At 45.9% G+C, this 22752-nt stretch overlaps 1 protein-coding gene across 6 annotated transcripts in view; it reads right to left on the minus strand.

Moving 5' to 3' along the window:
- Window positions 1–3116: 3116 nt before the first annotated feature.
- LOC131204221 (retroviral integration site protein Fli-1 homolog) overlaps window positions 3117–22752 on the minus strand; it is a 35499-nt gene continuing 15863 nt past the window's right edge. For 3 of the 6 annotated variants that reach the window (XM_058195196.1, XM_058195201.1, XM_058195202.1), the window contains exons 2-9: window positions 14636–14841; window positions 13864–14015; window positions 13498–13701; window positions 12135–12218; window positions 11391–11456; window positions 9052–9111; window positions 8391–8441; window positions 3117–7999 (exon numbers count right to left, since the gene is read on the minus strand). In XM_058195196.1, the coding sequence (XP_058051179.1) occupies window positions 7485–7999; window positions 8391–8441; window positions 9052–9111; window positions 11391–11456; window positions 12135–12218; window positions 13498–13701; window positions 13864–14015; window positions 14636–14841 (1338 nt within the window). In that variant the 3' untranslated portion in view covers window positions 3117–7484. The remainder of the gene's footprint in view (window positions 8000–8390; window positions 8442–9051; window positions 9112–11390; window positions 11457–12134; window positions 12219–13497; window positions 13702–13863; window positions 14016–14635; window positions 14842–22752) is intronic. The other 3 variants (XM_058195199.1, XM_058195198.1, XM_058195200.1) reach the window with 3 other exon arrangements.

Below are 22752 nucleotides of genomic sequence, written 5' to 3' on the forward strand. Positions count from 1 at the left end.
TGGAAGGATGAGTCAATCTTGAGCCTGGTGAGATTCGATCTGCCAAACTGCTGGCAGCCGGTGGTCAGCAGAAGTAGCCTGCAGTACTGCACTCTAACCACTGCGCCACCATGTCTCTTACTTGTTAAGCATATTGGTGAGCAATGTTACCTGCAATGTTGAATCATTTTATAAAGACCCTTGGAATCAGGGTGGGTTCGATTTAAATCGAGTCGATTTAAATCACGATTTAAATCGTGATTTAACTCGCTAGTAAAAAGGCTTGATTTAAATCGTTTCGATTTAAATCATTATTTTTTTATTTTTTTTATTTGCATTTATATCCCGCCCTTCTCTGAAGACTCAGGGCGGCTTACACTATGTTAAGCAATAGTCTTCATCCATTTGTATATTATACACAAAGTCAACTTATTGCCCCCAACAATCTGGGTCCTCATTTTACCTACCTTATAAAGGATGGAAGGCTGAGTCAACCTTGGGCCTGGTGGGACTTGAACCTGCAGTAATTGCAAGCAGCTGCTGTTAATAACAGACTGTCTTAGCAGTCTGAGCCACCAGTTGCTCTTTAAAAGCCGCTGTTGACTCACCGACAGTCTCAATATTGCAGAATATACAGCTTCATAACTAAGCTCCATTTCATGCTGAATAAATTAAATTATTAATGTATCTTAAATAGAAAACGATCTTTAGGTAGATTTTTACTCTGAAAGCATGTTATTAAAATAAATTTGATAAAAATAAAAAAAACAATTTTAAAATCATCGATTTTTATCCACCCTGCTTGGAATATTCAACTTGATCAGAATGCACCAAGACTATTCTTCCTGGAAAGGTCATACTAGGACTTCATCACACTAAAAGCACAGTCATTGTTTTACAGAACACATTAATGTACAATCGGACAAATTGTTTGGAGCTACGTAAATGGTATAAAAGTGGTAGGGATGTAGTACGCTTGTTGTAGCTTTGGCCAGTTTGCATTGGACTCCGGCAATGTTGAAAAAAATTCCATAGGTTCTGTAGCCCCTCATTTTTCAGCTCTCCTGTGTTAGCTCTGCTGTTGACTCTGGGCATCCACAGCTTGGCATACCTAGTTAAAAGAAGGCCGTATTTTTCAGAGTATAAGACGCTCCGGACTGTAAGACGCACCTACCTTTTTTGGTGAGGAAAACAAGAAAAAGAAATCTGCCTCTGCCTCCCAGCAATTTTGCCTCGTTGTAGCAAACAGCTTGCTTTACTTTCATTTTCGTTTTCAGCATAGCTTGATTAGCACAAGAAAAAAAAATCTGCCTCCCAGCAATTTACCTCTTTACAGCAAGCAGCAGAGGCCCCTGCAAAACAACTGAGAGTCGGAAGGCCGATCCAATCAACTTGTGCTAATTAGGCTGTGCTGAAGCTGAAAAGGGCTGTTCTTTCTTGCTGCTTGCTGCAAGGAGGTAAATTGCTGGGAGGCAGAAGCCAAAGGGTGGGGGCCAGTGGATGGGTGGGGCTACATTCAGTGTAAAACGCACCTAAATTTTCACCCCCTTTTGTGGGTGGGGGGGAGAAAGGTGCATCTTATGCTCCCAAAAATATGGTAGGTGCTGAGAAACGGTCTAATTGAAATGGACACAAAAAAATGGCTGGAATCCTTCTCCACCTTCCAAACGAAACAGTGACATTGGGGACAGGAAGCATGTTGAATGCAGACTTCTCCATTTGTCTGCGTCTATCAGAGAAATGGTAGACAATAGAAAACATTTGTTATGTTTTCAGTGAGAAGGGGGAGCTTTTTGAGAGAGGGTGGGGGTCAGAAGGGAAGTAGCCTCCCCCCCGCCCCCTCCCCCAGCTGTGCCTGCTGCATTGTTCTTTCTCTTTGTGCTCTGCGTGTCTTAAGAGGAGGTGTTTGTATTATCCTGGGGCTGAGCAAACAGGAAAAACAGCTAAAGAGCAGGAAGCAGATGGGAGAAGCTTGGAAAAGCAGGAGCTTTGACCCGAATTGGGGAGGAGATTTACGGGGGGGCGGGGGGGCAGGCAGCAGCTGTGCAGACAGATGAAATTCCATTGACCAAACAAATAAGCGAGCAGGAGGTGGAAGGGGTTGGAAGATTACAAAAAAGCTGAAAAATTTCCTTTGGGCTTAACCAGCTCTTAAAGAAATGTGAAACTGCTTTAGAAGATGTTCAGAACTAGTGAGAGAGGCTATAGCTATGTGTTTTTTTTTAATAAACAAAACCATAAAACAGTTCCTGATTTTTGCAAGTCCCCAAATAAGGTTGTTCCCCCCCTCCCCCCCCAAAAAAATCTCAGCTAACAGAGATAGTATCTCTTTTCTTTTAGAAAGCAATCCGTGAGCAAATTTGAGAGGTTCTTCGTTGTGAAAATTTGGGTCAGGTCACCTTTCTTGACTACAGAGTGCCCACAGTTCTCGTATTTCTGTACAGTGCAAACACAGACTGCGATTATGTCTTAAACCAGATCATGTAAGTCCTCCCAAAATCCCCAGGTGGAGGTTTCTATGACCTTTAGTGCTTTCCTACCGACTGGGATTATAGCCTTAAACCAGAGTTTCTCAACCTTGGGAACTTGACTCCAACTCCAGTGTTGGCTGGGAAATTCTAGAAGTTGAAGTCCACACATCCTTTTAAGTTCCCAAAATGGAGAAATACTGGTTTAGGTGAAAGGCTTTAGGGAAATAGTTTTGAGGATTAAATCTGAAAGAAGTCTCAAGAATGGCTGGATACTTTTTTTTTTAACTTATGGATCCACACCTGCCTTACCCTTGGCCTGCAAAGCCTTCTCCCTGGTCAACCCTACGTGTAAGGTAGGAAGGTCAGTGAGTGAAGCGGTATATAAGTCTAAGTGCTATTGCTATTATGAGGTTCCTCAGCGGCAGCGTCTGCAGTAAACCTTAACAATGCCAAAACGATGTGTCCCAGCATCACAAAAGTCCGCCGTTCTCTCTTTGTATACTAACATCTTGGCACAAATCCTTTTACTGGCAGCATTTGATGATGTCGTACATTGTGGTCCTTGCACTCTGACGGACGTGCACATTCTCCACGTTCTTTCAAGGGTGTTTTCCCCCACGGTCACCCAAGTGTTCCTGGGACTCTCCCATCAAATCCACAGAGCAGTTAAACCATAACACAACTTTTAATACACAGTAAACAGGTACAAAACGATAAAAAGAGTTCTAGAACAGAGAAGTGGGGGTGTGATTGCGTTGGGGAGGGGAAAATATTCACAAAAGTTAAGTGCAGCACTGTACATCTCTTGTGTTGCAGAAGGTAGTTAAATCGATGCAGATGTGGTTTTGTGGGCTGCAGGCACTCTCCTGAGGTTCTATATTCGGGTAGTCCTTATAACCATCCGTTTGATTGCCCAAAGTTACAACAGCACTTAAGTGATTTGTGACCTTTTTTTCACACTTTATAGCCACTGCAGCATCCCCAGGGCCATGTGATCAAAATTCAGTCCCTTGGCAATTGGCATGTTTTTATGACGGTTGCAGTGTCCCGGGGTCATGTGACCCTCTTTGGCGACCTTCTGACAAGCAAAAGTCCATGGGGAAGGCAGACTCGCTCAATAACCGCGTTACGAACTAAACAACTGCAGTGTGATTCGTTTAACAACTGCGGCGTGAAAGGTTGTAAAAAGGGGCAAAACTCACTCGACGATTGTCTTGTTTAGCATCAGGAATTTTGGGCGCAGTTCGTGAGTTGAGGGTGTAAAGCGGGGGTGTCAAATTCGATTTCGTTGAGGGCCGTTTCAGGGTTGTGTTTGACCTTGGGCATTGTGGGCGTGGCCAGGGTGGGCGTGGCCAACTCAATGTCACTCGTGTCGGGGTCGCCTGTGGCGGCCCAAGCGCTTGTGCCAGTGAAAACGGGCTCCCGAGCTCCGTTTTAGGCTGCGACGGCCTCCTGCAACCTTCGGCCAGTGAAAACGGTGCTCAAGAGGGCCGTCTGCAGCCCTCCCAAGCTCTGTTTTCGCTGGCAGAGGCACCATGGGCTGGTCCCTCGCTGTTTCCAGGGTGCTCCCGTGGGCCAGATCTAAGCACCCCGCGGGCCGAATGCAGCCCCCAGGCTTTGAGTTTGACACCCCTGGTGTAAAGGAATATTTGCTGAGGAACAGCCACCTCCTGGTTTCTCTCCATTCCTCCCCCCTGGGCTGGGGGGAGTCACTGTATCTTTGGAACGATATAAATATTTAAGTTTGCTTAAATTCTGATTTGTGCACGTAGAGAGAGTACATACATCATGCAAAAACGTGAGCCATTTCTTCCACCAGGCAAAACAGTCCGAGCTCTCAACGAGTGAATTTTCAGCATTTTAAACTAGAAAAATAGTTCTTTAAACACTGGGGGGGAAAGGCTTTTTTAAGAGAAGCATCATGATCGATAAGAACTATTTAGCAGTAGAGCAATCTGTCTTGGGAAACTGGTGCGTTCTCATTAGAGGTTCTCAAAGAGGGGTAACGTCTGGTCTGAGAGCTGCAGGTGCAAGATTTCTACACTGCATAGGGTTGGTCTAGATCGGGGTCCCCAACCTTGGCAACTTTAAGCCTGGTGGACTTCAACTCCCAGAATTCTGGGAATTGAAATCCTCCAAGCTTAAAGTTGCCAAGGTTGGAGACCCCTGGTCTAGATGGCTTCTGAGGCCCCCTTTCAGATCCATCGTTAAATGATTTTAGAGACGCTCTAAGTGAAAATGGGACCACACCAGGACACGCTGGTAACATGAGAGGTAACCTTCCCCATTTGCTCTACGGCAGTGTTTCTGAACCTCAGCATCTTTTAAGATGTGTGGACTTCAACTCCCAGAATTCCCCCTAGCCAACGTGCTGGGTATGGCGAATTCTGGGAGTTGAAGTCCATGCATCTTAACGTTGTAGAGGTTGAGAAACACTATTCTATTGGAGCATTTAGTCTCTATACACCCAACAGCTTGTTATACCATCACTACCTGACTTATTTGACTTGATACCCATAGGATCATAGAGTACTATGCTACTGCAGCCTAGAGGTGGTTCATTCCAGTGTGTATAATAATAATAAAAATAATAATAATAATAATAATGAGGTATTCCTATAAATAGAAAGCTAACACAGTAACAGTACTGTTAGTTTTAAATTTGCAGGTAGCTCTAGGGTTAGGGTTAGGGCCACGTTTTTGCTGTTCAGTCCACCCTACAGCTTCAGTAGTTTATCTGCTTATTGTGCTTCCATTGAGCCATCCATATTATGGGTGAAAAGAGTCCAGAATCTGTTCATCCCCCCACCCTACCCCTCATTATCAGCATATGAAAAGTTCCGAAATTTCAACACTTTATAAGGGCAAGCAGAACTACAGTTACTTTTTGCTTCTTTCTTTCCCCAAGAACTTCCAATCTTTGCCAGTCTGGACCAATTGAGATGCATTGGAACAACAATTCCCATAATTCCAAAAGAATAAACATGTTAACTAGCCAGCTGGGAATTATGGGCCTCTTAGGTCCACACCTCTGGAATGTCCTCGTTTTGAGAAAGCAAGTCTGTTGAATTTGGTCCTTCTCTGAAATTGAATTTGGAAGAGTTGGTCTCCAAACTCAAAATGATTCAGAAGGCCCTCTTGAAAACAGCTAAAGGGACCCACAGAGTATAGGTGGTTAGGAGGGAAAAAAAAATCAGAAAATCTCTCTAAAATACTTAGAGGGATACTGGTTTTAAATCGAGAAAAGTTCCTGGAATTCTTGCTATCTCCCATACGTTTTAATAAATCTGGCTAAAGGAAACTCCGAACTGTAATTTTTCAGGTTTTGGCAGTTCCCAAAAGCCTTCTAGTACTGCAACTTAAGTATTTTAATGGCTCACAGCAGCACCAGAGGGAAAACGTTGGACATTTGGCCTAGACAGGACTTCCACTTCTGAAAAGATTAAAAATGACTGTAATGTAATAGCTAAAGTAACATTTCTCAACCTTGGCAATTTGAAGATGAGTAAATTTCAACTCCCAGAATTCCCCAGTCAGGATGCAAGATGTTAACCAGCAGGCTGAGGGCATGAGGGATTGTGGGAGTTGAAGTCCCCACAACTTCCAAGTCGCCAGGATTGAGGAACATTGGCCTAAAGTGAGAACCTCATCCTTGCCGCTACTTCATATACAAAGAAACATACTACTCCTGCTTCCATAATGTACATGGTGTAATACTAGATGGGGTGGGTGGGGGTGGGGAATTAAGCAAGCTGAGGCAACTCATCTGCGTCGCCTATAAGTCTGAGATCCGGCCTATCTCTGCAAAATTCAGGCGTAGATAGCACAAAATCTGGCTGGTAAAGTCTTCCACCCTAAGTCCAGGAGTGGATTAGAGCAGTGATTCCCAAACTGTGAGCCGCGGCTCCCCAGGGAGCCGCGCCACCGCCACAAGGGAGCCGCGAAGAAGCAGCGTCCGCTCCGCACGCGGTGCCGCGAGATCCCAGACGCACAAAGCCGGACACGGCCGCAGCGACCAGGACTCGCACACCGCAACTCGGGACAACTCCAAAAGCCAAGGGACCCCCGCACAGCCGCACCCACACCCCCCGCGGGGCAGGCCACAGCAGGCAGGAAGACGGCAGACGCCGACGACGGACCAAAGGAGAAGCGCGAGCTCCGGCCCCGCCCGCCCGCCTGAACCACAGCGCCCGCCCAGACCCGCCGCCTGACGAAGCAACGGCGCACCTCCCCTCCAGTCTGCCCGCGACGCCACTGGCCTCCCAGACCACCCGACACGCTGCCCAACACGGCCGCGGCCACCACGCTCGATGGCATCGGGAAAGAGGGGCTGCGCAGAAAATAGCAAAACCGCCCCGTTAGTTCCTCCCAGGTGAGCCAGGCTGGAGGCGAGAACAGCCACCTCCTCCACAAGGCGGAGACCCGAGGGAACAAGGGGATCGCGAGAGGCCAAACTCCGAGACCGAAGCAGGGACCCCCACGCCTGGGAAAGTTCCACAGAGGCCGCTCCCATCAAAGGAGACGGCGCGTCCATCAGCAAAACATGAGTATGCCAAACACTTTGTAGAAACAGACTTTTTGATTAAACTCACATACCTATGTGATATCTTTGAAAAGTTGAATGTGTTGAATCTCTCTTTACAAGGAGGCAATATGCACATTTTAAAGTTAACAGAAAAGATTTCAGCTTTCAGAAAAAAATTCAGAAAAAAAGACAAAAATTAAAAAAAAATCGGATGTACCTATTAAGGGAGCCGCGGAAAAAATCCGAAGTGTTATGGGAGCCGCAAACCGAAAAAGATTGGGAACCTCTGGATTAGAGGATGATCACACAATTGTTTTGGTAGCGCAGCAGAACAGCGCCTGTTGGTGGCGGGAAGTTGTACTGCTCTCCCCCACGCCCTCTTTATTCATGATGGCTACGAATACGTTCAAGAGGATATTCCTCTGTATCCCAGTTTCTGGGTGTGGTAGAATGTTTGTTGAATGAGATCTTCTGGTAGAAGTTCAGGTAGCTCCAGGATTTTCTGGAGATTAGAAGAAAGAGCCCAAGTGGTTGGTAGCCTGCCTGGACACAGGGGGGTTCTGATACAGGTTTCCTGCTGTGGAATTCCAATAGGGAGCAGGTGGGCCGAAAAAACCTGAGGATGAGGTGGGCATCTGCGTGCTATGGCCCAGGCCGAAGCCCACCTTCTGCTGGTGGTAGGGGGGCAGATAAGGCAGTTCCGTGTGGTGGTATTTGTAAAGGGCTGGCTCACCGGGCTGCCCCTGCTGGGCTTGGTTGATGCCCTGGAAGTCGAACTTGTAGGCGTAGCGCTTGCCGTGCACTTTGGTCATGATGTTCTTGTCGTAGTAGTAGCGCAGCGCCCGGCTCAGCTTGTCATAGTTCATGTTGGGCTTACTCTTGCGCTCGCCCCAACGTCGCGCCACTTCATCGGGATCCGTCATCTTGAACTCGCCGTTGGTCCCCTCCCAGGTGATGCAGCTGGCATTGTTGCTGTCCGACAGCAACTCCAGGAGAAATTGCCACAGCTGGATCTGACCGCTACCTGTCGGAGACAGAACAACTCTTTTGAGCATCGACCTCCGCTTGTTCCTGGGATGGCCAAGGCGCTCACACTCCATCCCAACCTTCTGCTGGGCCAAGAGAGATCTTACGGGTGGGGAGGGTGGGAGGGATCTAGCTGGCAACTTTCCCAAGTAGACCAGACAGGTGAACGCAACCAGATGAGCTCGTTCTACTTTTATTTTTTAAGTTCTACGTTAACAAAAAACGTGCAAGTCTGAAAGTAGAATTCTCCCACCGTCTGTCGGGTGGGTGAAGTCTCCCATTCCGTTGACTGCTTTTCCAGGCTGAGAGAAGGCAATCCTTCTCCGGTTTGATCGCTGGATGCTAAATGTTCCCCACCCCACCCCTAGGAGGAAAGTTGGATGGCTCACCTGGGTTTGCCAAGCGGCTGCTAGTGGGCCCAAGGACTTGGTATGGATCTACTGGGAAGAAGAAGGAAATAAGAGGAGCTCGAATTGGATGCAACTGAATGAACTGGGTGCATTCCAGGGGTGTGTGGGGGAGATCCCCTCCCCATCTCTTCCCCATATTTGGAAGAGCTCACAGATTCTCTCTCCTAGCCCTATCCTAGTTGCTACGATACCCCTCTTGATTCAGGCTACAATCCAACAGATAAGTTGCAACTATCACAACTGAAAGTCTGATGTGGCTCTACCTGTTAGCTTGTCGTGCTTGCTTTCTAGGAACGGTGAGTACAGGTAATTAGCCAACACTTTCCCCTCTCCAGGTGAAATAGTACAGGCCAAACATACGATTAACTCAAGAAATGAGTGCCTTATTCTCACTGCCATACTTCTGGGTTAAGCAGCTAATTTCAAAGCAGTTAATTTGCTCCAGAGAGAGAGAGGGTGGGGTGGGGTGGGTGGAAAAGCACAAACAGAAGCTGTTTTCCTGCATGGCCAGGCACACAAATATTTGCCGGAGCCTTATGCATCATGCCCCTGGTAAAGGCGAAGGAATGTTGGCTGATGTGGAACGCCAAAGAAAAGCAGAAGATGGCGGAAGACAAAGGGACCAGCGGTATGGGCCTACCAGGTGCCATGCGTGTAGAATCCGGGATCCGGCTCACCGTTTGGATCTGCGGTGGGGAACCTTCAAAGTGGAAGATGAAAATCAACAGGACTTAGTGGCGGCTATGATGCCATTTCTTTAGCCCGGGATGTACCGGTATCCCACTGCTTGGGTGGAAGGCAAGCAGGATCAGACCAAGGGTCCCTTTATATCTACCCACCTGTACGTTACAAAGCAGGGGTGTCAAACTCAAGGCCCGTGGGGCCATCCTGGTCTACCCAATACAAAGCTTCGGCCCGATCTATTTAATGCGAAGAGGATACATGCCAGCAGTTTGGGGAGTGGCGTCAAGCTGGCCACGCCCACCCATCCCCGAGGTCAGCCACAACCCTGTTGCGGCCCGCCATGAAAATTGAGTTTGACACCCCTGTTATAGAGGAACCAGAGAAATCCCTATGCAGAACACGGATGCATTAAGATTATGGTATTCGTGGTCCTCATTAACTGGGCACTGGTTGCAAATTCCAATTCTGGAATGAAAGCAGAACCTCAACGGTACAGCAGAATTTACATGCTTCGCTCCAATTTCGGGCGGTGGGGTGGTGGTGACTGTGATTATACAACCCACCAGTTCAGCGTCTCTCAACCGTGACAGCTTTAACATGTGTGGACATCGCTGGCTGGGAGATTCAGAGATTTGACATCCACACATGTTAAAGTTGTCAAGCAGATTATAAACCAATCATATGACACACAGAGGGAGAAACTTGGATTTCACACAATACCTTTAATTAGGCCAGTTCAAGACGGGAGTGCTTACATTCACACGTGCAAACTACTTTTTTTAAAAAAAATATTAATTTTCTAATAATTACATTTCTTAGTGCTTAATAAACATTGTCTGAGTATTTAATTTGTTTAGCAATACAGATTTCTATGCATACTATTTTTGATTAGTGTTAGTCTTAGCCTGCTCATTCGTATCCTAGCACACTACACGAGCCAAGCCTGTTTCATTAGATCAGGGGTCTGCAAACTTGGCTCTTTTAAGACTTGTGGACTTCAACTCCCAGAGTTCCTCAGCCGGCAAGCTCTGGGAGTTGAAGTTTACAAGTCTTAAAAGAGCCAAGTTTGCAGACCCCTGCGTTAGATCATGGCTCAAAATATTCTGCAAATCAAGGCTGTAGCCTAATTCAGTAATCAGATCATGTATGTTACGTGATCACAATTGTGTCATAGAAACAGCTGCTGAACCCAGTGGTGGGATTGAGCTGGTTCGGACTGGTTTGGGTGAACCGGTTGTTGAATTGCTGGCTGGCCCCGCCCCTTCCAGAAGTCCCCCACGTGCCTTGTTTTGGCTCCCAGGTAAGTAGAGGGAGGCCTACTAGTCCCAAAACGGGGCATGGGGGGAGGTCACCGCGTCCCTCCTATGGCCCATTTTTGCTCCCATGGGGGTACAAGACGCCATCTGTTACATCCATGGCCATGCCCACCATGGCCACGCCCATCCAGCCATTCATTAGGGCAGAGAACTGGTTGTTAAATTATTTGAATCCCACCACTGGTTGAACCTAACTGCTACCTTGGCATATTCTCGTTGAGAAACCATCTAAATTCAGTCTCTCTTGAAAAGCACCAATTCCACTTCAGACAACTCCAGAATATAGCATGATTTGATGTCACCTTCCCCAATACCCAGATGCGCACAGTACAATGATTAGCTCCACACAAGCTGCCTAACTCGCCTGTAGCCCAGTCTACCAGCTGGTGTGAACACAGACACAAGATTAACTCACAAGAGGCTACGCCTTGATCTGGTTCATGGAACAAATAATAATCGTCTTTGAGTTTTGCATAACGAAATCCTGGAATGTGGCTGGCAAATGATGGCAGTCAGCTTGGCACATTGGCAATCGCATAGCAATAGCTCTTCGATTATATACCGCTTCACAGGGCTTTTACAGCCCTCTCTAAGCGGTTTACAGAGTCAGCCTATTGCCCCCAAAAATCTAGGTCCTCATTTTACAGACCTCAGAAGGACGGAAGGCTGAGTCCAACCTTGAGCCTGGTGAGATTCGAACTGCCAAATTGCAGGCAGCCGGCAGGCAGCAGAAGGAGCCTGCAGTACTGCATTCTTACCACTGCTCTTTGCACTATACCAGGGGTCTGCAAACTTGGCTCTTTTAAGACTTGTGGACTTCAACTCCCAGAGCAAAGCTGGCTGAGGAACTCTGGGAGTTGAAGTCCACAAGTCTTAAAAGAGCCAAGTTTGCAGACCCCTGCCCTATACTAAACCAAACCCAAATAAATCACAGGATGATATAATTCAAGGTGTATGAGTGAAACTAGGTGCTATATACCTTTGGGAGTGGTGTTTACCGTACTGCTGCCCCAACTGCTTCTTCGGATTTCGTCATAGGCAGACTCTACATCAAATGAAGAACAAAAGATGACATATTAGGCAAAAATCGCCATCATTTAGATCAGTGTTTCTCAACCTTGGCAACTTCAAGATTGGGTGGACTTCGATTCCCAGAATTATCCAGCTAAGTTGCAAAGCTGGAGAAACTCTGATTTGGATGGAGAAGAAAGAGACAAGGAATTCAAAGGGCCGATTGTCATCGTGATTGTAAAGCAGGTATGATCACACTTGATTTTACAATCTTGTTTGCAGTGGTTGTGAAGCCAACCCATTGTTCCCCATGGGGCCTTTTTCTTTTCTTTTTTTGCTGCAAACCAAAAGTAATAAAATGAATGAAAAACTCCTGGGGCAATGGTTACTAAAAAAAAGCAAGCAATTGTTACCAACCTAGCCTCACTTCCTCTTCTCACCCTTCTGCCTTTTGAAATGAGTCTGTAGGTTTCTGTTACCCTGTTTCCCCCCAAAATAAAACCCAACCGGAAAATAAGCCCTAGCGTGATTTTTCAGGATGCTCGTAATATAAGCCCTACCCCAAAAATAAACCCTGGTTAAAATCGTCAACCAGACGGAGGCGTTTAGTACTGTATTTCCCCCAAAATAAGACCTAATCAGAAAATAAGCCATAATGTGTCTTTTGGAGCAAAAATTAATATAAGACCCAGTCTTATTTTGAGTATCTCACCAGATTTGACTTGGACCCTTGGTGGAGGCGGAGGAGGCTGCTGGGTAATCACCGGTGCAGACGGATAAGTGAAAGTGGGACTGCCTGGCAGAAGAAGGAAAGAAAAGGAAGAAGAAGGAATGATGAGGAAAGGGAAAAGCTCCATTTTGTTTCAATATCCCTCCCCTTTAAGGGAAAAAAAAAATACAAAACCCCATTTGCAGAAAGTTCCAGCGACAGAGTAAATGACCGAACCTGGTGTTAGCATTCTCCATGCAAAGTTTTAAAACAATAATGATAAATCAGGATAATGGAGGGCCAGCAGTGTTTTGCTTGCAGAAGTAAACGGGTTTTATGATTTATTTTATTTTATTTTATTTATTTATTATTCGTATTTGTATACCGCCCTATCTCCCGAAGGACTCAGGGCGGTTCACAGGCAAATAAAAACATTTATATATAAATTAAAATAACCATTTAAAAAACTTATTCTAAAGCCCGATTCTTAAAAAATGATATAAATATTAAAACTAATTAAAACCCCTATAAATTTAAAATCTAGTCCAGTCCTGCACAGATGAATAAATGTGTCTTAAGCTCGCGACGGAAGGTTCGGAGGTCCGGAAGTTGACGGAGTCCTGGGGGGAGTTCATTCCAGAGGGTGGGAGCCCCCACAGAGAAGGCAGACAACATTGCCTAGCTGACGGCACCCTGAGGAGTCCCTCTCTGTGAGAGCGCACGGGTCGGTGAGAGGTATTCGGTAGCAGTAGGCGGTCCCGTAAGTAACCCGGCCCTATGCCATGGAGCGCTTTAAAGGTGGTTACCAAAACCTTGAAGCGCACCCGGAAGGCTACAGGTAGCCAGTGCAGTCTGCGCAGGATAGGTGTCATACGGGAGCCACGAGGGGCTCCCTCTATAACCCTAGCTTTAGTTTGAATGATGGGATTCAAACTGAGGCAGTTTGATGTAGTGGTGAAGATGCTGACCTAAAAACCAGGAGAGGCTGAGTTCTAGTCCCACCTCAGCACTGAAAGCGGTTGATTGACTTTGGGCCAATCACCAGGCGACGGTCAGTTCTAGTCCCACCTCCGCATTGAAAGCAGTTGAGTGACTTGGGGCTAATAACTCTCACGTTCTGCCCATGTCACCTCACAAAGTTGTTGTGGAAAAATTAGGGAGAGAAAGGAGTATTAGATATGTTCACCACCTTATATATAAAGTAATGAAGGTGCAGGATTAAAAAATAATCTTAATAAATTCTCCAAATTTATGTTCAGATTCAGATTTTCATCGTGCAGCAGAGACAACTCCTCTTTTTAAAGAAACTTGGCATCACATCCACAGGGTTTTTTCCCCCCCACCCTGAGCTTGTTCATCGTCTTACTTTGGCGCAGGTAGGTGAGGTGAGACAGCAAAATTTCGGTGTTGTAGGGTGAAGTGAGGCGTAGGAACCCTTCCTTCCCAAGTTTGCAGAGCTCCTTTCCATCTATGTGCTGAAAAAGGCTGGTTTCGATGTCGAGGAGTCCATACTCCTTCACTGCCCAGTCCAGCCACTGACGGACATGGTCGCAGCTCCAAACACCCGGATCTGCGAGAGAGAGGAGAGTTTGGAGTAAGAAGCAAAGAGGTCCATGGCCAGGGGACAGCTCTTGGAAGCTACTAAGTTGGAGGTGCAACAGGGAAGGCGTGAGATCTAGTGGAACAAGACAGAACCTTCCAATGGTGCGGGGGGGACCTATCATCTACTAACCTGCTGGAACAATGACCTTCTCTTCTCTGGACGAAGAAACGGGGGGACTACGTTGATTGGGGTATCCAGTTGGGTAGGGCACTTGGGATGTGTCGACCGCCGCTTCCACTTTGTTCCTGCGGGTGGCACTGCATTCCACCGGTGATTGTCTGCTGGGAGGGAGAGAGAGAGGTAGGGAGGTATATAAGAGAAGGAGGTTATCAGGTCCTCACTCAAGATGAGCATCTGTGAGGCATCCGCCAAGGCTCCATAGACGTCGTGAAGCCAAGGAGGGGACTCCCTTGTAAATCTCTTTTCATCCTATGGATGAGGGTTTCTCAACCTTGGCCACTTTAAGATATGTGGACTACCACTCAGCAAAGCTGGCTGAGGAATTCTGGGAGTTGAAGTCTACAAGTCTTAAAAGAACCAAGTTTGCAGACTCCTGGTCTAGTGCAATATTTCCCAACCTCAGCAACTTAAAGCTTTTGTGGATTTCAACACCCAGAATTCCCCAGCCAGCAAGGGGATGGCTGCATGGCTGGCTGGGGAATTCTGGGAGTTGAAGTCCACTCAGTTTAAAGTTTCTGATGTTGAGAAACATTGATTTACTGGAGTGTTTCTCAACTTTGGCAGCTTGAAGGTAGGTAGACTTCAACTCCCGGAATTTCTCAGAGCCCGCATGTCTGGCTGGGGAATTCTGGGAATTGAAGTCCACATATTTTCAAGGTCTGATGAAACGAAGAAATGAATAAATCTGAAATCTGGATTGCTGCCCTCCAAAGTTGCTAACCTGCTGGAGCAATTGACTTGTTCGTTCTCCTGTTTCACCATATGGCCTCGGCTATTGACCTGGGCTGACCACGAGGGGTCTTCCAACCCTGGCTCTTCCTTGCTGCCATAATCGTCCACCGGAGACACCTCGGTCTTCAGGAGGTGTGAGGAGGCAAAGGATGGGTCGAAGATGGACTGGTCCTCACTTACAACTGACAGCGCCTCCTGCAGGAGAAGGTAGGGAAGTAATGGGAAAAGACCAGAGCAACGATTAAGAAAAATCAGAGGAAATCTACCACCTTGAAGAGAGATCAAGTCCATTTCCTGCTTGAAAGACCCTAAACTTAGTAAAAAAAATAAATAAAATCTATTCTGATGGTCACATAACATGTAACATCCAACTTAGCAGTATTGTTGATTAATGCGACAGCATTGCTCGCTCATCACCCTTCCTGTGCTGGTTGTCACCTTTCACGCCCTTCATGGCTTGGGACCAGGTGATCTGAGGGACCCTGTCTTGCCAATCACATCTACCTGACCCATTAGAGCAGGGAGGCCGGGAATGCTGCGGGTCCCATCCTCTAGGGAGATACACCTGGTGGGACCCAGGAAAAGGGACTTCTCCGTGGTGACTACCTCTCTCTGGAACATCATTCCCCCCAGAGATTAGAAAAGCCCCCACTCTAATAACTCTTCTGGAAGGCGCTGAAGACCTGGTTCTGCCAGCGGGCCTGGGGAACCCAGAGTGGGATGGAGCCAGGGGTGAAATGCTCCCGGTTCGGACCGGATCGTGCAATCCGATACCGATGGGGGCGGGTAGTTCGGAGAACCAGTAGCAAAAATCCCTGCTCCGCCCACACACCGCCCACGCCTCGCTGTTCCTCTTCTCTGTCCCTGAAGTTCTCGGTGGTGATATAGCTGCAAACGGCCTTAAATGACTGTCACGGCGCTTCAAAGGGCCGCACTACAGCTGATCAGCGCTGTAGGCAGCTAGTAGACCGGTGCCTCTAGTTTTAAAGAAGATAGACCAGTGCGCTCCCAAAAAAAGGCAATTGGTAGACCGGTGCCTCTATTTTTAAAGAAGGTAGACTGGTGCGCTCCCAAGTTTTGTATACTTTATTATTTTTATTATTTATTATTATTGGCCATGCCCATTCAGTCACCTGACCACCGAGCCACGCCCACCAATTAAGCCACGCCCACAGAACCGGTAGGGAAAATTTTTAAATTTCACCCCTAGATGGAGCCCATTCAATGGCTCGTGTGATCTGCTGTTGCTGGGGAGGGAGGTGTGGGAGGGTGAGTTGATTATATTAATTTATTTGATTCTTTTATTAGTTTTATTGTTTTTTTAAATGTGGTTTTAAATTATGTAAGCTGCCTCGAGTCACCACGGGCGAAGAGGCGGCAATATAAATTCAATAAATAAATTCCTACAACCTACCAAGCCACAAGTAACCATTCTCTGTTTCAACCCTGCAGGCTTTTGAATGAAGGATCTGAATTCAGGATTTTAGTTTTAACTTCCTGAAGGCCTGAATGGAAAGCACAATCTTTCCCATGCAGGAAATCCACACCCGGTTATTCATTTCCGGCCCTATTCACATAAATGGGAATCAAGGATCAAGAGTCTGTCGCTTGCGTATTACTAAGAAACCTATCGGCGGGTCCAAACTGACCGACAGATTCCTAGACTGGGTGGACCCAGAGTTAGGAGATGCCTCTGCTGTCAATTTCCATTGGTGTTTCTCAATCTTAGCGATGTTAAGGCCTCTCCGGACTTCAACTCCCAGAATTCCCCAGCCAGCACGGAAGGGATGGTGTGATCAAAGCTCTGCTTATTTTTATTTTTTTATCCAGTTCACCTAGAAAAACAGTCAGAGCTTCAGTTGCGCCATTGCCGTTATGAGCTCGGCCACCCTCTTTGGTGGTCCCATCATGCCTGCCATCTTGACTTTTTTAAAAAAAAAATGTTTTAAACAATTATAATACGCATATTTGTTGTATTCATCACCATAATATTGATAATATAATAATATGATAATATAATAACAATAATACTTAACATCGTCTTCTTTAACAACTCTCCACTTTAGCATTTCCTCTTTTTAAATGTCCTCCTTTCTAACTTCTGTTTCTGTCTAGCCATTGATAAAATATGTCCCATATAAAAAAAAAAATTGAGTTCCTTCTTTATCCTTAATAGTGTTAGTCTATTCATTTCTGCACATTCTAATATTTTCTTAATTACTTTCCCCTCAGACAGAATCTCACCATTTTTCCATTGTTGTGCAAATGCAATTCTAGTTGTTCGGCCAAAAAAATGCTTTTAAAAGTAAAAAAAAAAAGCCTCTGATGATCACACGGCTCAGCTGGGATCGTCAAGAGGCTTTTAAAAGCATTTTTTCTACAACCTCTTGGGCCAAAGAGGTTGCAAAAAAAATGCTTTTAAAAGGCTCCTCTGACAATCCCAGCTGAGTTGCCTGATCTTCAGAGGCCTTTTTTTTCTTTTAAAAGCAAAAAAAAAATGCTTTTAAAAGAAAAGCCTCTGATGATCAGGCAACTCAGCTGGGATCGTCAGAGCCTTTTAAAAGCATTTTTTCTACAACCTATTCTGCTGAAGAGGTTGTAGAAAAAATGCTTTTAAAAGTAAAAAAAAAAAGTTGGCTATGTCCACCCAGTCACATTACCTCCCCCACAGAACCGGTAGTAACAAATTTTACATTTCACCCCTGCTCTAAACAGGCCTGGCCTTAAAGGGAACACAAGCCTGAATGTTGAAACCGAGGGAATGGGTGACTGCAACGAAGGAGAGAGAAATTTCCTGCAGAAAAGAAAATGAACAGGATATAGCTAGTCCTTGACTTGTGACCACAGCTGGGACCAGAACACTGTGGCTAAGCAATGTGGTTGCTAAGTGAGTTGCACCCGATTTTATGGCTTTTTGCCACAGTCATTAACGGAATTACACAGAGCTTAAGCAAATCCATCTTCCCCCTTTGAGTTTGCATATGGGAAGCTCCCTGGGAAGGTGGCAAGGCGAGATCATGTGACCATGGGACCCTGCAACTGGTCACCAAAATCTGATCACGTGACAGTGGGGGATGCTGCAATGGTTGGAAGGACCGAGTTTTTTCAGCACCATTGTCATTTTGACCAGTCATTAAACAAATGGTCATAAGTCAAGGACTGCCCATGGCCTAAAGCGCCCCAGTTTCTTTTATTTCTTTTCCTCTCTTACACTTTTATCTTTCTTTTTGATCTTTCTTTTTTCTTACTTAATATTACATAGCTGACGTTTCCCAGGGCCATACAATGTGATTTTTCACTTCTCTGCTTTGTCTGCTGCTGGGATTCCTGAGCCGTGACACAGCTTTGGCACAGGAAATAGCAGGGAGGTGGCAGCTATACAGCTCAGTTGAGAAAGAAAGAGAGAAAGAAAGAAAGAAAGAAAGAAAGAAAGAAAGAAAGAAGGAAGGAAGGAAGGAAGGAAGGAAGGAAGGAAGAAAGGAAGGAAGGAGGAAATTCTAGGAAGGGAGGGAGAAAAAGGAAGTAAGGAGATAAGTAAGGAAAGAGAAAGAAAAAGAAAGAAAGAAGAAAAGAGGAAGGGAGGGAGGGCAGGAGAGAAAGAAAGAAAGAAAAAGGGAGGAGGGAGAGAGAGAGAGAAAGAGGAAAAAGAAAAGAGGGAGGAGGAGAGAGAGAAGGAAGGAAGGAGAGAGAGAAAGAAAAAAGGGAGGGAGGGGGAAAAGAAAGGAAGAAAGGAAAATAAACTAGGGAGGGAGGGAGAAAAAGGAGGAAAGAAGGAAAAAAGAAAAGAGGGAGGGCAGGAGAGAAAGAAAGAAAAAGGAGGGAGAGAAAGAAAGGAAGGAAGGAAGGAAGGGGAGAGATAGAAAGAAAAAGAAGGAAAAAAGAGGGAGGGTGGGAGGGGGAGAAAGAAAGAAAGAAAGAAAGAAAGAAAGAAAGAAAGAAAGAAAGAAAGAAAGAAAGAAAGAAAAGATTCTACCAGGCAACAGGCAGTAAGAAGGAACATATTCTGATAAAAGATTTGCAAAGTTAGTGTATTTGATAGGGGAAGAACCGAAGCAAAATATGTCACTCTCCTTGGGGATGGTAGATATGCAACTGTCTGAAACATGGCAAGATTCCCCCTGCCAGTGACAGTCCTTGAAACAAAACAGGCAATCGCAAGAAAACTTGCATTCCGTAATTCAAGTAACAAGTCAAACGTGTAGGAGCTCCGTTCACTTCTGCACCCATCCTTCTGACCTGGAGTGAAATTATGGTACAACCATCCGCCAGCAGAGGAAAAGAATTGCTCAGCCCTTGCTGATAAGGCCAACTCTTTCTCGGTTTAAACCGCAGAACTGGGAGGTGGCCCTGCTGAAGGCGGCGGCTGCAATCATTGAAGTAATTAACTCCGAAGTCAGCTCCCTTTCTACATGTGCACAAAACAATTAATTCCTAAGCAAACCCTGCAAGGTTGGAGTTGCACGACACACTCGGCTGTAAGCCAACGAACCGAAGGGAAGATATAATGCCCAAATGGAGCTGTGAGGTTTCTAGCTAATCTAGGTAAAGATTTTGTGACCAGAAAGCCAGCAGTTCTGACTTTGAGATTTTTACATAAAAGTATTTTTTTAAAAAAAAAAAAAAAAAGATTTTTTTTTAAGACTCTAAGATTTAGGAGAGTCACAAGCAAATTTACCTTTTAAGAGAATGCTTTATATCATTTGGATCAGGGGTCTTCAACCTTGGTCACTTTTAAGACTTGTGGACTTCAACTCCCAGAGTTCCTCAGCCAGCTTTGCTGGCTGAGGGACTCTGGGAGTTGAAGTCCACAAGTCTTAAAGTGACCAAGATTGGAGACCCCTGATTTGAATCATTACTGTCCTCCGATTGAATGCAATTGGGAACAGAATTCCATTACTAATCAATGAGGTGGTTAAGTGATGTTTACCATTTATTTTTTTTTGGAGGGGAGGGCACAGTTGCTAAGCAATCGTTAAGTGAATCGATATGGTCATTAAACAAATCCGGCTTTCCCTATTGATTTCGCTGATCGGAATCCAGCTGGGAAGGATGTGCATGGTGATCACATGGCCCTTGGATGCTGCAACCATCATCAATACGACATAAATGCAACCATCATAAATACGTGCCTATTTGGCCAAGCACCAGAATTTTGATCACATTATTAACGGGGATATTGTGGGGGGTCGTAAATACAAGGACCTTTCATTAAGCCTTTTCTTCCCCAGGGCCAGTGATGGGATTCAGCTACTTCGCACCACTTCGGGAGAACCGCTTGTTAACTTTCTGAGCAGTTTGGCAAACTGGTTGTTGAAAGAAATCATTAAGGCAGAGAACCGGTTGTTAAATTACTTGAATCCCACCACTGCCCTGGGCCATTGTAACTTCAGATTAGGGGTGAAATCCAGCAGGTTCTGACAGGTTCTGGAGAACCGGTAGCGGAAAGTTTGAGTAGTTCGGAGAATCAGCAAATACCAGCTCTGGCTGGCCCCAGTGTGGGGTAGGAATGGAGATTTTGCAGTATCCTTCCCCCAGGAGTGGGGAGGGAATGGGGATTTTGCAGTATCCTTCCCCTGCCACACCCACCAAGCCACACCCACAGAACTAGTAGTACAAAAAAAATTGAATTTCACCACTGCTCCAGATGGTTGCTAAATGAATTGTTGTAAGGATCATCTGCAAAGCTTCCTCTTATCACATTAAATGTACCCAGCAAGGTTTGGCTAGCAAAGGACATCTGCATCTGCTGGCTTTTGGGGGGAAAGGAAAAAACAAAAACACTCTGCCTATGCTCAGAGTTGCCTTTGTTCGGGACATCTTGGATTCCCCCCAAGGCAGCGTCCCGAGACTTGCGAAGCAAACATTTGCTCCAATGTAGTCGTTGAGAAGAATCTGAATCTGGCTGCCCGCCCCCCCACCCCCACCTCCAAACCTGGGTGCTGCAATGTAAACTCTGTCAAGAACTAAAAGCAGAAGTTGGCCGGGTGCTGAACTGACATTTCTGCAGGCTTGATAGGAGATGCTATCGTCAGATGCAAAAGCTCAGAGCAAAGGAGCGGGGGTTGGCGGCGGGGGGGGGGGAAGGAACTGTGCTTGGCGGCTTCTTAGGAGGCCTGTTTTGCACACAATAGCCTCCGTTCTTCAGCTGGTCAAAAGCTTCTAAAACCACAATTTAGGGCCTCCTAAAGCCACAATTTTCAAACTTGGCCGTTTTAAGATGAGTGGTTTTCAACTCCCAGAGATCCCCAGTCGGTGCAGAGCTGGCAACTGAGTCAGAGAGCGATGAGGCTGAGGAAGAGCATGGGCCAGTCCTGGAGGCTGGGGAAGGCCCGGATGAGGGCTCTGCGTCGGAGGCTGAGGTGGGGCCAGGGCCATCGGGGAGTGATGTGCGGACTCCGGAGCCTCCAGAGGCTGACAGTAGTGAGGCAGAGGAACAGGAGGGGCCTGTTCCTAATGCATGCATGAGAAGAGCTGCCAGAAAGCAAGAGCAGCTAAAGCAAAGAGGACGACTCGGGAGTAGGGCCAAGGATGATTGGCCCCTCCCATAAAGCTTAAAAGACCAGCAACGGCGTTTGGGCTCTTTGCAGGAAAATAATGTTGATAGCTAATGTCTTGTTGCATTTGTTTCATATCGGTGTCTTTTGAATTTTTGCCGAGAAAGGATTTTGACAGTTTGCCTAATGGGACCAAGGTTGGTGATAGGACTGAGGAATTGTGTTGGGAGGATTTTGCTTTAATTTAGTTGGACTATGCTGAGAATGAGTTAATTCTCAGCTGTTTTAATAAAGTTTGTTTGTTTTTACACTGACTGAGTTTCCTACTACCTACTTGTTGCCTGGGTCACAACAGTCGGCCACTGAAATCCATACATCTTGAAGTAGCCTTCCACTGATCTGGAATATTCAATTAATTGTCCAAGAGATGAATCTGGTTTTTCTGGTGATGTCTGGTTGATGCCAAAGCAGAAGAAGGTGTTTCACAAGACCAAGGATCCAATGAAGAATATCTAGGGTAGTCTACTCCATCGTGGATGCCTTCCAGACCTCAGCTCCCAGAGTTCCTCAAAATTCTGGGAATCATGGCCAGAAAGTGCCCATGTTGGAGGAGGCTACCCTAGAAGTAAGAATTGCTGTGTTTTTTTTTAATGGCTGACGTTGTACAATATACCTGTATTAAATTGGAATGAGAACTGGTGGGTTTAGGATTAGACCAGAGTTTCTCAACGTTGGCAATTTTAAGAAGTATAGACTTCAATGGCCAGAATTCCCCAGCCAGCATGCTGTAGCAAGCTGGGGAATTCTGGGAGTTGAAGTCCACACTCCTTAAAATTGCCAACGTTGAGAAACACTGGCTTAGACCGTTGTATATGACCGTAATTTCTTAGCCTTGCTTAGTATGGTGTATGAATTCACTCCATATGTATGAAACGTGGAGGTGCAAAGTCTGGGATGCAATGGTCCAAGCGACAGCTAGATGGCAGCAAAGGATTTCCCATTTCTCTTTGCTGCCACCTATGCTTCTTCTGCAGTGTTGCAACCTGGATTTGGTGGTCTTATTCTGGAAAGAAGCAAACCCCATGCAATTCTACTGTAGAACTCCAAAATTCTAGGCTCAAATCTTTTTAAATTCTAAGACTGGGTTTTCATCTTATAGTAAACACACTGTCAGGGTTCCAAGTAGCCATACACATTTTTAGACTCTGGTATCCCATTATAGCAAACACCAACATACTAGCACTGAGCATGATGAGAGAATCAACCAAGTAGCAGCCTAACTATGATTCTATAGAACAGGGGTCTCCAATCTTGGCAATTTTAAGACTTGTGGACTTCAATTCCCAGAATCCCTCAGCCAGCAAAGCTGGCTGAGGAATTCTGGGAATTGAAGTCCACAAGTCTTAAAATTGCCAAGGTTGGAGACCCCTGCTATAGAAAACATAGGAACTAATTAGTAACTGTAGGGGGAATTTTCAGAAGTCAGGAATGATGGAAACAGCCCCTCCCCGTTCCTGCTGTCCCCCAAACACTAGATAAATAGAGATTTATTGGACCCATGGAGATGGCTGGTCATCTCATAGCAGTAGCTGTAGGTGTCAAGGTACACTGC

Source organism: Ahaetulla prasina, chromosome 10 (assembly GCF_028640845.1).
Source record: "Ahaetulla prasina isolate Xishuangbanna chromosome 10, ASM2864084v1, whole genome shotgun sequence".
Taxonomy (NCBI): Eukaryota; Metazoa; Chordata; class Lepidosauria; order Squamata; family Colubridae; genus Ahaetulla; species Ahaetulla prasina.